Source organism: Miniopterus schreibersii, assembly GCF_964146895.1.
Source record: "Miniopterus schreibersii genome assembly, chromosome: 20".
Lineage (NCBI taxonomy): Eukaryota > Metazoa > Chordata > Mammalia > Chiroptera > Miniopteridae > Miniopterus > Miniopterus schreibersii.
In genome coordinates this window covers 14,954,740-14,970,358 of record NC_138122.1, presented here as the reverse complement: position 1 = coordinate 14,970,358, position 15,619 = coordinate 14,954,740, and the positions used below count along the sequence as shown (strand labels likewise).

At 44.1% G+C, this 15,619-nt stretch overlaps 1 protein-coding gene across 1 annotated transcript in view; it reads left to right on the top strand.

Moving 5' to 3' along the window:
* Positions 1–13,515, top strand: part of SLC5A1 (solute carrier family 5 member 1) — a 45,664-nt gene extending 32,149 nt beyond the window's left edge. Inside the window, exons 8-15 of the mRNA XM_081123023.1 lie at positions 557–777; positions 1,010–1,145; positions 1,726–1,833; positions 3,585–3,735; positions 6,086–6,254; positions 6,665–6,880; positions 8,202–8,307; positions 11,281–13,515. Coding sequence (XP_080979149.1) covers positions 557–777; positions 1,010–1,145; positions 1,726–1,833; positions 3,585–3,735; positions 6,086–6,254; positions 6,665–6,880; positions 8,202–8,307; positions 11,281–11,498 — 1,325 coding nt within the window. The 3' untranslated portion in view covers positions 11,499–13,515. The remainder of the gene's footprint in view (positions 1–556; positions 778–1,009; positions 1,146–1,725; positions 1,834–3,584; positions 3,736–6,085; positions 6,255–6,664; positions 6,881–8,201; positions 8,308–11,280) is intronic.
* The last annotated feature ends 2,104 nt before the right edge of the window (positions 13,516–15,619 follow it).

The window sequence follows — 15,619 nt, the reverse complement described above, 5'->3', positions numbered from 1 at the left end:
TTCCATTGGGTTTTCCTCAGCAGTCCCCGGGGGGGTCAGCAGGGCAAGGACTGGAATGCCTTATTCAAGGACAGAGTCGACAGGTGGCAGGGCTCCAGACTCCTCACCCATCCTCTGTCTATCCGTCCACATGCCTGGGACCAGGGGTGGTAGGGCCTAGTGTGTGTGTTTCTAGGTCTGTGTCTGGGGTTCCAAAGGCCACTGCTGGCAGGAGGGGGTGAGGGGAAAAACAGAGTTTTTGTACCTGGTTCAAAACCAAGGTCTTTCTTTTAGTAATTTAAATACCTTCCCTTAATAGAGATGTTTATGGTTCGAGTCCTTTCACAGGTTATTGCTTTGGATCCTCAGTAGCCCCTGAGGGGGCTAGGCAGGGTTAGTAATCCCATGTTATGGATGAGAAAGCCGAGGCCCAGAAAGTGACTTGCCCAAGACCACGCAGGGAGGGGCTCTGGCTACGGGTCAGGTCCTCTCAATTTCTCAGGCATCCACAGGAGGAAACTGCTGTGAAGAGTTGAGAGTTTCAGGAATGTTGATTTTTATTACCTATGTCTTTCAGCTTTTCATGAAGTGGGAGGGTATGAGGCCTTCATGGAAAAGTACATGAAAGCCATTCCAACTGTGGTTTCTGATGGAAACGTCACCATCAAAAGTGAATGCTACACCCCAAGGAACGACTCCTTCCACATCTTCCGAGATCCCCTCAAGGGAGACCTGCCATGGCCTGGGCTCATTTTCGGGTTGTCCATCCTCGCCCTGTGGTACTGGTGCACAGATCAGGTACCCACGCTGGAGGTGCAGGGTGGACAACGTTTTCCCAGGGTGCTGTAGGGACTCCTGTCTGTCTGTGGCTTGCAGGGTTGGGAAAGGTAGGGCAGGGCTCACATGGTCCGGGAGTCACTGAACTTTGGTAACATGGGAGTGCCAGGCCAAGGGCCCAGGATGCAGGGGAGGGGATCTGGGGTGGCCAGAAGGTGTCATGACCTGCACCTCACCGGGCTTTTCCTGGCAGGTCATTGTGCAGCGCTGCCTCTCAGCCAAAAACATGTCTCACGTGAAGGCCGGCTGTGTGATGTGTGGGTACCTGAAGCTGCTACCCATGTTCCTCATGGTGATGCCAGGAATGATCAGCCGCATCCTGTATACAGGTGATACCTTCTGCTGGACTCAGTGGCCACACTCTTCCATTCCCGGCTCTGAGTCACTTCTAAAGCCCTGCAGCTCCCTGCTCCTTCCTTTCTTTCTCCTTGCCTCCTAGATTTTTTACATTTTGGAAGTATGACCCAATAGCCTTCCCACTGGGGAATTCCCTCAGTTGTGTGGGCGTTCAACCCTACTTTCAAGAGCTGCTTAAAATAAGCTTCAAAACCAGGAGCCACAAGTCACTGTGTTCTACAGGCAAATAAGACAATTGCTCCCCTGAGCTGCCGGGGAGCTTGCTAAAGTCTAAGGAGTGTGTCTCCTCCCTTCCCACTCTGAGCATTTCTTTGCTTCCCCTTCCTCTGCCTAGGAACTGTCTCTTCTCCCCAGTCAGAGCTTGGAGATGGTCAGGATCAGCAGGGCAAGGGCCTGGTGGCAAAGGGCTCAGCCAGGAGCTGCACCCTTTTGTGGAACCACTTCAGGTCCCTGGTCAGGAATGTCTTGTTTGAAGCCTTGTCATAAGAAAGTGAATCTTGAAAGTATTTCCCTGATGTCTGCTTGCTGACATGGCTCTGCATCTCTCTCCAGAAAAAATTGCCTGCGCCCTCCCCTCAGAATGTGAGAAATACTGCGGCACCAAGGTTGGCTGTACCAACATCGCCTACCCAACCCTGGTGGTGGAGCTCATGCCCAATGGTGAGATCCGTCCCCCCTGGTGGGGTCTTTCCTGGGAGGCTGAATGGGCTTGGGCTTTCCATGGATTCTGTGCACCTTCTGGGCAAAGCCATCTCCCAGCCTGGAGGTCAGTAGGGAAAGCCTTGTTCCAGGTGTCCTCAGTTTTTGAACAGGTCTTTCCTTAATGGGAAGGAGACATAGGACTCATTTGTGTTCTCAGACCTGGCACTTGTCTGTCAGTCAGGCTTAGAAAGGAGATGGTCTGAAAACACGGCTTTTTCCATGAAGGTCTTTCAAAGCTTTCCAGCAGACATTGACATGACAGCTTGAACTAAGTGGAGTTTCACCTGGAGAATGAATTGATTTCTAGACTGTTCCAAGGAAAAATTTGCAGAGAAAGGCAAGGAGTGATTTTAGCTCTAGAATGAGGACATTTGAGACAGTCAATGGATGGGATACAAGGGGGCTTCTCACTATAGAGAATGTGTTATCCTAGAAGATTGAGGACATAGAGTCCAGATTAGTTAGAGTTTTTGGGTAGACCTGTGGGGTTACTTATCATATTTCATATTGAAGAAAATTATAATTCTGGCTCAAGAGATGCAAATTTAGTTAGGTTAGGAGGTCTCAGGAGATCAAAAATTCAAAGATGTATTGATCAGGAAAATTTAGAATAAACTTCTATAAAATTTTATTACTGAAAGACAATGTAGAGATCATCTAGTCGAACCTCTTCATTTTATAGTGGGGGAACTGAGGCCCACGGAAGGAAAGTGACTTTTCCAAGTCACACAGCAACTCAGTGTCTGGCTTGTTTAACTCTGCTCAAGGCTGGAATTGAGGAATTTGGGATGGTCTTAAATTTTTTTTTTTTTTAAACCACAGACTGGATCCATGACCTTGGACAAACCATTTGGATTCAAATTTTATAAACATGGGAGTAATAGTTAACTACTCCACTTAGCTGGGCTGCTTATTAATTAAGGTTGCAATTAGTAAGAGTCACATGGCTCTTTTAAAGTTCTGGCTTGGATTACACTGGGCTGTGTATGGTGTTTATGCCATTTCTTTAGATTAGCAGACAGACCCTAGGTGAGGACTGTGGCTCTGCACATCATGCTAGAGCGGACTGTATATGACAGAAAGAGGCGTGGCATGCAGAACTGTGTCTGAGGCTATAGAGGGGCAGATATCAGACTAGTCAGGACTGCCCAAGAGGAGGCAGACTCCCTGTGGGTAGTGAATTTCCTGTTGCTGGAGGGTTTGGGCAGAGAAAACATAGCAGAGGTTCATGTATCAGACTGATGGTAGGCCCAGGTGAGCCCTAAGTTTACTTTTTATTCTGAGATGGTGTGTTCGATGGTGGATTGTCTTCTCACTTTCTTGAATCCTAGTTTAAATATTTATGCTATATCATGAATCTTTTGGTGAGAGATCTTATAAAAGTCCCCTCAAATGGAAACACACCCACACACACACACCATCACCATCACCGTCACCATCACCACCATCATCACCACCATCATAATCCAACTACAAAGTGTTAACCTCATATATATTTTGTCCCTACCTCTTTGTTGACTGCTGTGGGTTTACAATATAATGTAAAGCCACAGTCAATTCCTTAAAATATCCAGTCTTTCTGGAGAGATAAATCAAAGGCCAACCATGGCACAATTTCAGAAGGCAAACAAATGTTGAATCCTCACATGTTCCAAATGCAAAAGAGCTGAGTTACTCTCTGTACCACTCAGAACCTCCTTCTCTTCTAGGACTGCGAGGCCTGATGCTGTCAGTCATGCTGGCCTCTCTCATGAGCTCCCTGACCTCCATCTTCAACAGCGCCAGCACCCTATTCACCATGGACATCTACACCAAGATCCGGAAGAGAGCAACCGAGAAAGAACTCATGATTGCAGGAAGGTAAGTGCAGCTTCCACCTGCCATGCACCAGGGAAGCTTGAATAATTACAATTTCCCTCAAACTGGGGAAGACTGGTAGATGCTCGGGTAGAACAGGAGTAATCTCTGTGGCTAGTTATATTTGCCCTCCAGTGGCATCAACTTTAAACTGGAGATCATCAGAGAATGCTCCTCGAGTGAGAAGTGACATCAGAGATCATCTAATCTAACCCTCAATTTATCAATGAACAACATGAGGCTTGTCCTGTCTAAATCTAGGCAGCTGGGACAATGGCAGAGCCAGGACTGGAACTCACGGCCAACTGAGTCCTTGTCCAAGGCTCTTTATACTGCTCCATGCTGTGCTCCTCAGGCCTCCACACTGCAGCTCTCCTCGTTGGAGATCTTTGAGGTCCAGATGCCTCCGATGCCTGGACCCTTTGCTGTAAAATTTGCAGGAGCATTGTGAGAGTCAAGTGGTACTGTACTTGGGAACCTGTAAATCTAAAATATGAGTCTGTGTGCACATTTGTTATTATCAATGGACTAATGGACACAAGAGGATACGGAAAGCAGTAAGCATTGAAACATGGGTCAGGCATGCTCATTACCATGGTTATCCATGGATCAGATGGTCTGAATAGAGGACTAGCAGGAGCTCTGCTGTGTCTCTCCATGGGGCTATGGTAGGTCAACTTCCTTAGGGCAGGTGGAACAAGTTCCCGGATGTTAGCCAAAGGTTCCCAGTGAGTGCAGGAAAGGTAAGGGCTCCACCTCATAGGTCTCATGATCGAGATTAGGGCAAAGGAAGGAAAGGAAGGGTCACTCTCAGGTGACAAGACATCTGGCATTCAGGAGAGGTCTGACCCGGCCGAAGTCTCTACTGTCCTTCACAGGAAGCAACACCATCACCCTGACTAATTTTCCCTTAGAAAGGAGTTTACTAGATTTCCTGTTATTTGTAAGGCTCAATATGCAATATGGGAAGAGAACCATTTTGTTGCTTTGCTCAGGGCTGGACCCATGGCCCTGAGATTATGTTGGGGCTCGCATTTTTATGCATCCTACGACTGCCACCCCGGGGACTGTCCCTGTCCTAGATAAGCTTACAGTTATTTGAAACAAACTTTGCTGTGGGGACTGGAAGAGTGATCAAGGGCTCAGAGAAAGGAGAGGTGAGTGTGGCATGCCGTAGTTGGGAAGGGCTCCTGGGAGAGGGTGACCCTTAGCTGAGTCCGCAATGGTGGGTAGGATTTGGGTAATAGAGGGGGCAGTGGGAAGGGTGATCCAGAGGGAGAAATATGTGAGTGAAAACACTGCATTGTGAAGGTTAGTTTCAGACTTTTTTGCCTTAAACTTAGGTAAGGGAGGCAAGGGAATCACAGCCTCTTTCTTAATAAATCAAGAGCACAAGTAAGGGCACTTATAAGGGAACCCTCCAATCTTTTCAGGATTTGAAGTGAAACTGAGTTGGAGGAGAGAAAGAAGTACCTGGAAGTGTCCCTTTCTATCTAGACTTTTCCTTTTTAAACTCTTCTTGGCTTATGATTTTAACTTTATTATGAAGGAGAAAGAGGAGAAGAAGATAATTATTATAGCCTTTACTATTTATTGAGTGCTAACTTCTTGTGTATCTATTTACCTACTATTTGTTTTACTATAGTTAATCCTTATTTCAACCTTGCAAGGTAAGTCATATTATTCCCAGTTTACAGATGGAGAAATGGAGACTCTGAGAGGTAAAGCAAGGTGTCTTATGTCACAGAGAGAGAAGAAAAATCTGAATCCAGGACTGCCTGGGTCCAAAGTTCAAACCCTTGTTTCTACACCTCTCTGCTTCTCAAAGCGGGATACTCTTATGGTAGTGGCTGGTTTAGGTTACTAGTGAAAGTCAAGTGCGTTTCACTTACTCATAGGTATAGAAGACTTTCCCGAGGAGGCAGAACATGGGAGAAAAAAGCCTCAAGAATGAATTTGCTAATTATGTTTCCTTGTTATGGTCATATTTTGTTTCTACATATCTATATCTATATCTCACTCTCTCTCTCTATAAATATATATATTTGCTAGTTTTATATATATGGGGTGGGCAAAATTAGATTTACAATTGTGAGTATACAAAACAGAGTTTATTCCTGTTCTTATATTATTACCTATTTACTAATTATTATATTATTTGCCTTCTTCTTACTGTTATTATTTTATATCCTTACTAATGATTTATCTTTTAGGTAATGATAGCTAGTAATTGAACCTACTTTTGCCTACTCCTGTTTATTTATTTATTTATTTATTTATTTATTTATTTATTTATTTATTTATTTATGTAGAGCCAATTATTGACACTCTGTTGTTGGGGCTTTGATTTCAGATTGTTCATCCTGGTGCTGATTGGCATCAGCATCGCTTGGGTGCCAGTGGTACAGTCAGCACAAAGTGGGCAGCTCTTCGATTACATCCAGTCCATCACCAGTTATTTGGGACCACCCATCGCAGCTGTCTTCCTGCTTGCTGTTTTCTGCAAGAGAGTCAATGAGTCGGTAGGTATCGTTCATGTCCAGCCAGAAAAGCCTATTCTGGCACAGAAATTCCCACCTGGATTTGCCTGTTCTCTGTGGGAGGGATTCTGTTCCCCAGAGATCTCAAGTGGGAATGGATGTGTTGCCGAGGGTTTGTATGGGAATACTTCCAGGGACCATGGGACTCTCATGGGTTCACATTCTCTTGGACTCCCCTCTCCTCCTTACTGCAGGTTCCAAACTAATTCCTGACTAATGACGTACATTTCCATGGTGCCCACTGAAGGCCTGACAACACTCCCAGCCATATTCTGAGCTCCAGTGTTCTGGCTTCCTAGACCTGGAGCTATCAGTTTTCTCACCTTTAGTCTTCTGCCTCTGTCCCTCAGGAGTGTGTTCAGCATTTGGTAACCCAAGGTTCTCTTTCACAGGGAGCCTTCTGGGGACTGATCTTAGGATTTCTGATTGGGGTGTCCCGTATGATTGCCGAGTTTGCTTATGGGACTGGGAGCTGCATGGAGCCTAGCGACTGTCCCACGATTATCTGTGGGGTGCACTACCTGTACTTTGCGATCATCCTGTTTGTCATTTCTGTCATCATCATCCTGATCGTCTCCCTCTTCACCAAGCCCATTCCAGATGTGCATGTGAGTATCCACTTGGAAGACCTGTCCTGTCTGTGTTTCACATTCGGGCTGCAGTACCTACCTTGGTTGCCCTTGGCTCAGTTAGACAGCTCACACTCATATGACTATAAATTGCCCTTGGTGCCCTGTAGAAGGATACAGGGTAGGAAGCTTGGTGTACCAGCCAGGCAGTACCAATCATGAGTCTTCAGCAGGAGTCCTTGAGCACTCTACACCTCCATCCAGGGGATATCCTTTGAAGCACGGTCTCTAAGTAGTTGCCCATAGAATTCAAGAAATTTCAAACAATACCAAAGTCTTGATTCAGGACTTCAAAATGGCAAGTACTCTTCTTTAGCTTTAGATGTTGCCCTTGGTTTGGGGTATATTCACAACCCTCCCAATGCAGGTGAAGGTGACCAATTATAAGACATTTTCACCATAAGCAATGTAGTCTGTAACCCAATGAAGCTGGCATTCTACCTTTTTCAGGTTTCCAAGGAACAGAGCTAGAGAGTTAACCCAAGGTCTTATTTTCCCATAGAGAAAGACAAAGGGTTTTGTTAACCCATTACACATACATAAATACAGGGACTTAAAAAATCCGTAAGAGACCTTCAACCTCATTGCCAAATTTTCAAAGCCGTGAGCAGCCTTAATGTCAAACAAAAACTGTTTTTTTTTAGCAGCAGAACCACCGTGTTTATTTGCTGAGTCTGTCACAAGCTTTCTGTTGTATTAATTCTTCTTGACATCTCAGTCTTTGGAAGTATTGCAGCACCAAACACATTTAGGCTTCATGCTTCTTCTTGCAGCATGGTTGGGATGAACACACTGCATTGATTTTCAGACCTCTTCAAGTTTCTGGTTTCACGTCAATAGAGACTGTGCCTCCAGTTCTTCCTTATTCTAAATGGCTCATGATTCTACAGATTTTCTCCCCATAATATGACAAACACATAGTACAAAAATATGATCTTATACTGCTAGTCTGGACAGATGGGTATCTAGTCTTGTTTCCCAGAACGAGTGCTAAAAGGAACAAATTCATTTATCATATGTAGCAAGAGTTCATTCATTCAAAACATTTCCGTATTCAAGGCAGCCTCTTAGCCTCAGAATATGCATATATCATAGGGGCTAGTGTTTACATGTATATGATTTACATCTAAGTTCCCAACATATTTAGATATGATGCTATGGATGGGAACTGTTATCTGTGTTCTTATTGGTACTGAGAGACCACATTCCTCTTTCTTTCTTGATGCATATCTTGTTATTTTCCCAACTTCTTGGCCCAAGACACTGTTTGGATCTTTCTGCTGACCTGCTTTCTCCACAGCTCTACCGCCTGTGTTGGACCCTGCGCAACAGCAAAGAGGAGCGTATTGACCTGGATGCAGGCGAGGAGGACATCCATGAAGCACCAGAGGAGACCCTTGAAATAGGTGACTCATGATTCAGAGGCTATTCTTAAGCCCTAAAAATTACCTCTACAACAGCAAGACCATTTTACTGAAACCTTCCCTAAATGCCTTCATCAAAGCTCAGATCTCTCTCCTAGAGGAGAGTGGGGAGCAGAGTGGGGAGGGGTGAGATGAATAAATGGGTTTTGGGATATTCACTCAAAGCTCGGTAAAGGGGAGGAGGGAGGCACAGAATCATTTCAGCACTCTCACCCCTCATAGTTTACAGTGCTCAGTGATTAAGGGTGGTTGAAGGATTTACCACCCTGACTTGATCTGGGGCATGACCAGGGACAAGGGAAGAGTCAGAGCTCTTCTGGCATAGCCTGTGAACTGAAAGATGGAATCAAAGCTATGGTTAGTCCTAATGACATAAGAGGGATGGGATAGAGGTTCAGGAGTCTTTTGTCTTACTGGCTAACCACATCAGATTTAGAAAATCAAATTTCTCAGGAAGTCCAGTGAGATAATCCTTAGTCAGTGTTCAGAGACTCATCCTGATAATGGAGAGATACTTGCCTCAACTTCTATGTTGCAACTTTCCTTCCCTATGTGGAGGATGGTGGTGGAGATGTGTGGTGTACAGAGGTGTAGGAGCTCAGGGTCGTATGTTCTCTACCTGGTGTTGAGCAGAAGGTCTCATCACTCCATCTGAAGGGAGCACAGATATAGCAGAACAAGTTCTGAATCTGGCCATCAGGAATATCACAGAATCCTAGCTCTGGAAAGGGCACGAAGATTATTTGGTCTTATCACCTCATTTTAAAATCACATGAATTGAGACCGTGCAATGGAGAGGTTTTGCCTTTGGTCCCAGGTCTGATACAATCTGTTTTTGATCTCTAAAGACCTTTCAGTTCTGAAACCTGTGCTTCCACAGGTGCTGAAGGAGTCTGGTGCCATAGGCAGCTGAGCCTGGTACCGAAGAAGGCAGCCCCTCCCTGCTTCACCAGAGCAGGCATGCCCCTCCTTCTCCCACCTCCAAAAATGTCCCCACATTGAGTGAGAATATAACAGATTTTAAAGGGACATGCATAAGGAGTATTTTGAATATTTTAATGTGTCAGAAGAGATTATTATTTTTTTCCACCAGAGGGCAGAGTTAAGACATGGTTGGAAAGAACTCATCCAATTTTAACTCAAGAGGTAAGATAGTGTAGAGAGAGAATATAGGATTTAGATTCAGGAAGAACTGAGATTGAATCCTGACTTCGCCACTTGGAGAAGTGGCAAGTGATTCCATTTTTCTAAAGTGCAGGCTCATCACTTAAAAGGATTCTAAATGGTAGCCTATACGTCACATCACCATTGGAAACACTGAATGAAATAATGCTCCACAATAGAATTGGCTGTAATTATACCATTATGATTGCAACTAAGGAAAAATTTTCTGAGTTTCTCTGGAGAGGGGTGAGCAGCAAGTGTGCAACTATTAGAGATGCACAGGAGAGACTCCCACACCGGCTAGAGAATTGGCTTAGTGATTCCTGAAGTTCATGGCAGTACTTGAATTCTATTGTTTCTTGACAAAATCATGGTGGAAACCATCCTGAACACCCTTCCCTTTAAGTAAAATAAACTAAGACCTCTAGAGGGTTTTTATAGACAAGGGGTGTCACCCTCATCATTCCCCATGCAACAGCAGTGTGAGAATTCGCTCCTTTATCATTGTCATCACCACCACCATTGTCATGGTAGAGAATACAATCACAGTGTATTTTAATTATGAATCCCTACTCTAGTGCAGTGTTTCATTTTGGCACCACAACATCTTTTCAAAACAGACAATGCAAGTATAATTCTTCCACTTTTATAGATGAGTCAAATGAGACATGGCAACTTTCTCAAGGCCACCCAACCTTTTAATGGCCCAAACAACCATGAGTTTCTCACTTGAGCTAGTCAGCAAGCCTTTCCCATTCTCCTGTTTTGGTTAAGTGGACCAAAGTGTAGGGGTACAAGGAGGCTTGTCTCTCTTTCTTATATTTGTGATAGTGAAACGAGAGACAGGAGACTAACACTTCTTGACACCTACTAGGTACTGGGCCCTCTCTCATTCAAACTTATAACGCAGAAGGTATCATTTACCCAGTTTTACAGATACAGAAGATGAGAGGTGAGTTAATAAGGTCCTAACACTGGGTTTTGGTTCCAGTTGTTGATCACTTACTGAGGTTCTTTCCAGTTCTAAAATTCTGTGATGTAAAGGTGGGAGAGTAGAGAGCAGCTGTCCCTGATCATGGTGCTAAAAACACAGTTGGCTTCATTTCCTATTTAGTGAGTTATAGACCTGGCATTCTAACTCTGGTCCGTCTATCTCCAATGCCATACCTGGACTCAGGTGAGAGAATCAGTTCCCTTGGTGGGCATCCGCTTTGAACGGCAGGCCAGTTGGATGGTTTAATTTAGCAGTGTTGATATGCAACATCAGATTTTAAGCCCTGGAAGTGTCGATCACTGCTGCCCTGTTCAGACCAGCTCTTACTACATGGCTGAACCTGTTGTGAAGCCTTAGAATTTCCAGGTGTAACCAATGAACTCCCAAGTCATGAAATTCTCATCGCATTTCAGTGATGTAGCAAACAGATATGTTTATATGTTTCAGAGGTGTCGCAGCTTCCCAGCCCATTGTTAACATTTATCTCCCATGAACTATTCCCTGTTGGCTTCTGATGGTTCTAAGTCAAAAATGTATTTGCATTTGGTCTGACAGAGATAAAAATGTATGCTGGCTGATCATAAGGATGCAGAATCCATCTGTTAACATTACCTTGTAATTAACTAAGTTCACATGAACATTTTGTACCATCTCCATCCCTGTGAATAAGACACTTAGGAAGTCCCTGCAGAATGGCAGCTGGTCATGGCATGGCACTTCACCGGCCCCTGAAAACCTACTTTAGTCCCTCCTGCTTCTGTATCCAACAATTCTTTCATTCCTTTTCCCCAACACAGAAGTTCTCGAGGAGGAGAAAGGATGCTGCAGGAAAGCCTATGACCTGTTTTGTGGCCTGGACCAGCAGAAGGGCCCGAAGATGACCAAGGAAGAGGAGGCAGCCATGAAGCTAAAGCTGACAGACACGTCCGAGAAGCCCCTGTGGAGGACAATTGTGAACATCAATGGCATCATCCTGCTGGCCGTGGCCGTCTTCTGCCACGCGTTTTTTGCCTGAGTCCCTCCCTTTGCTGCAGACTGTGCTCATGAAGGCCCGGCTATTTACCTTGCCTCCCGTTGGTCCCGTTCTGCACCGTTGAAGGGAAACCAGCCAGTTGTAAATTCTGCCCAGTTGATAAATGTGTACTTGTGTTAATTATAGGATAGCTGGATAAAAACAATTAATTTGCTCTGAACTTAGTATTTGAGGCCAGTATGATACAGTCAGCTGAACATATTAGAGCTGCAGAAGAAAAGTCCACTCATTCATGAAAACGCAGACTGAGAAAGAGAAGCCCGTGACGTCGGATGCGAGTTCATCTCAGTGCGTCAACATTGTTTGTGACCCCTGAGTCGTATTTTCCAGCCGTGGCCTCCCTGTTTCCTGCCACTTTCCCTATCTGACCCTAGTAATCCTTTTTTTTTAAAAGAAAAATTTTATTCCTCATCATATCCCTGTCCAGTTTTTATTGGGGGGGCACAAGAAAAATCAATCTGATAAACTGATGAATGCATCAAAGCTGAGGATGGGAGCTTGATGGTCCCTATCCTGGGTGTTTGCTCTTTGAAGGAGAGCCTGAGAGTACAAAGCGGCACAAAGCCAGCTGGAAATAATGCTATCACAATATTGTCATTTTTACCATTTCGGAAGGTCCGAGAAAAGACAACAAACCAGCTACTGCCAACAAGGTAATCTTTCCAAAGTAGTCAGTCAAAAGTAATAATACTGAATAAACCATCAACAAATCTCAAGGCCAGTGGGGGAACAAAGATAATCTTGAGTCAAGAGGATTTTCTGGTCTTCTTTGAAATGTCCACTGGGGGTTCCTTGTGTTTGGGATTTCACTCATTTTGGCATTTGCTGTGCCTGGAATGTTTTAGTCACTCAGCAATGTTTATGGACAGAATGAATAATATAGGCATTATTTCTAAACACATCCTTTATTTTTGGTTAAGCTTTTCTGTGACTGCACAAAAGACACGCTGTGGTGACTATCATGACTTGGAATACATTTTGCAGAGGCCACTCTTCCTCATGGTGTGGATGTTGACATATGGGCTTAGAAGTTGACTCCGTGTCACATCACAGAGCAAATGCACCTCTTGTGGGCATCTGTCATTTCCAAGCAGCCATGCTCTCCTGAAATATTGAAACAATTAGCCTGAGATCCTCCACCCCATGAGTTCACCCAACCACAGCCCTTACTCTTTTCAGTTGTCTAGGTTGGTGACCATCCATTGGCCAAGGTTATGGCAGGTGGTCTCTGTTCTGGGTGGTAGTGCTCAACACTTTTAGCTGAGCAGACTGTGTTTCTTGTTGAACTTACTTGTTTCCTAGGGAGAGATTTTTAAATTTAATGAGTTAAATATAATTCCTTCAATTCCACTTGTGAAACCTTAATTATCTGGCAATATAATCTCATTAAAGTGAAGAAAAATTCATGATGTTAGCACTGACTGATTTCAGGCAAGCTTAGAAAAGAGCTGGGATCTGAGAGGATCCATGGAGCTGAGAGTGATTCCTGGATGTAAAAAAGCTCCAATGGGTGAAAGAGTGGCTTATTCTTGTGGAAGGAAACCCAGAGATCACTATTTGGTGTGCCCTCATATTCCCCTTAAGCTAGGAAGAGGAAAAGTGGAGAATTTCACACGGCTAGCAGTGCTCAGCGTATTCAGTTTTGTGTGAAGTTTGTGGTATTTTTGAGCTTTGAGAAGATAAAGGGAGAAGACTGATAGCTGGTGGATAGAGTGGGCACAAAGTGTCTAGATTGTCTGGATTCTGTGTCTGGCTTTGCCAATGATTCATTGAGTATATTGTGGTAAATTATTTTGTCTCAACTGTGTATTTTTCTCTTTGAAAAATGATAACCTTGGTGCTTATAGTATCTACCTACCTCCTCTGGGTGTGATGCAGTCGCTTGGGAAAGGGGGTGGGAGATACATCCATGAGAGATGCTGTATGGGTGTTATATTAAACTGCATTTAGTCCTGTAATTAAAATGTATTCCTTTGATAAAATAAACACATTAAAAACCATAACATCTAGATTTCCTGTTTTCTAGGGATTCTAGACAAATACTGACCATGCCTGTAGTGAGCTGCAGTTGGTGCAAGATATGGATTAAGTAGCAGGTGCCAAGACAGCTGAGAATAGAATATAGCAACTTGAACAATTGAAACAGTTAGCCTGAGATCCTCTTTCAGCCAGTTTTTGTAGTCTTAAGAGCAACTTGAAGAGCAGGTGATTTGATATAATTCATCCCATGCTTGGAGAACTGGTGGCAAAAGTTCATCTGATAAAGGGAACTTCGTTACACACCTGTGCTGGCAGCACGTACACATGCATTTCAGAACCAAAGGGCTTAGAGCAGTGGTTTGCAAACCACAGCTCCATTAAAGCACAAGTTGTTGAGATTCACCTTCAGAGTTTTTGAATCAGTACGTCTGGAGTAGGACCTGAGAATTTGCATTTCTAACAAGTTCCCAGATGGTTTCGATGCTGCTGGTCTGGGGAGCACGCTTTGAAAACAACTAGTTAGAATTAATTTCCAAAGAGGTTTCATTTCATCACCAAGGCAGGTAGAACTGGAGGAACCTCTTTCCCAGACCCCATTTTGAGATTTTTAGTGATGACTCAGGACCAAAAGCCTTTCTGAAACCAAAATTATGTAGGCATGGCTGAGGCACATTACAATGCCAAAGCATAGAAAACCCCCATCAATTCGTTGTTCCATTTATTTACACATTCATTGGTTCATTCTTTTTAAAAAATTTTATCTTTATTGTTGGAAGTATTGCAAATGTCTTTTTTTTTTTTTTTTTTACTGTATTCTTGATGCTCTGGCATTTGGGGGTTTTACTGACTGGGAAGAAACTGCTCCCCCAATGGCTAGCCCCTACTTACAAATAGCTAAGGGCTTGTCCAGGAGCACATCTCTCATATACAAACAAACCAATCCCAAGTCTATAGCCCCAATCACCTCCTTATCGAACTTTCACACAGCAGGCCAATATTTCCCATGCTCCAAATCATCCCAGGGCCAGGTACCAGGCAACTAGAGACCTCCTCAAGAGCCCAACGGCCGCCAGAATTACTCAAACTAGCCAGTCCTAAGCTGCTGACCCTGCCCTGCCTTTCCTTTCCTGCAGAAACCCCCAACAAAGTCTTGTGGCCTGGGCCTTCCCCTTGTTCCTTTCTGCCTCCTGACCAGCACTGGTGCTTCCCCCTGTGGCCCTGCACATAACGTCATGACCCCTTCTCTGGGATCTGTGAACAAAATAAACGTCTTTCTAACTTAGTTCCCTTCTCTTGTGGCTGCACCAGCTTTATCATACCACACTCAACATCTGTGTCCTTAAGACAGATTCCTTCCTCTTCTCGTAGCTAGCTTGAAGGTCTATGGGGTGCCATCAGACAGCGTCTTGATCAGGAATCACACTACTGTTTCCTTAAAAGGCCACCAGCCTCCTTCTCGGCCTTTCTTCTGGCCCAGCCCCCTCTCTCTTCTTTTTTTCCATTACTCTTTCCCCAGTGCTCATTTGCCTGGTACAGCCATCTCGCCATCTCCATTTTTCCTACTCAGTGAACCCGACATCACCAGTCTCTGCTTTCACTTTTCATCCCCTTCTGAACCCTCTTGAAGCCCATCAGCTGGAGCCACCAGGACCACACCCACAGTCCCACAAAGCTCGATTGTCAAAAGAGCACAGAAACAGACAGAGAAAGAGAAATGTCGAAGTAACAATGCCAATAAATATGTTACCGTTGATATCTAAAATTAGATTGTGGTAATGTTGCACGACTGTGACTCTTCTAAAATACACTGAACTGAAAACTTTTTAAAATTTATTTATTTTTAATCGAATTTATTGGGGTGACATTGGTTAATAAAACCATACAGGTTTCAAGCGTACAACTCAATAAAACGTCATCAGCACACTGCGCCGTGCACTCATTGCCCAAAGTAAAGTCTCTTTCCATCCCCATTTATCTCCCCATTGCCTCCTCCGCCTTCCCCCCTCCCCCTTTCTCTCTGGCTATCACCATACTATTGTCTGTGTCTATGTGTTATATATATGTATATGTATATGTATATGTATATGTATATGTATATGTATATGTATATGTATATGTATATG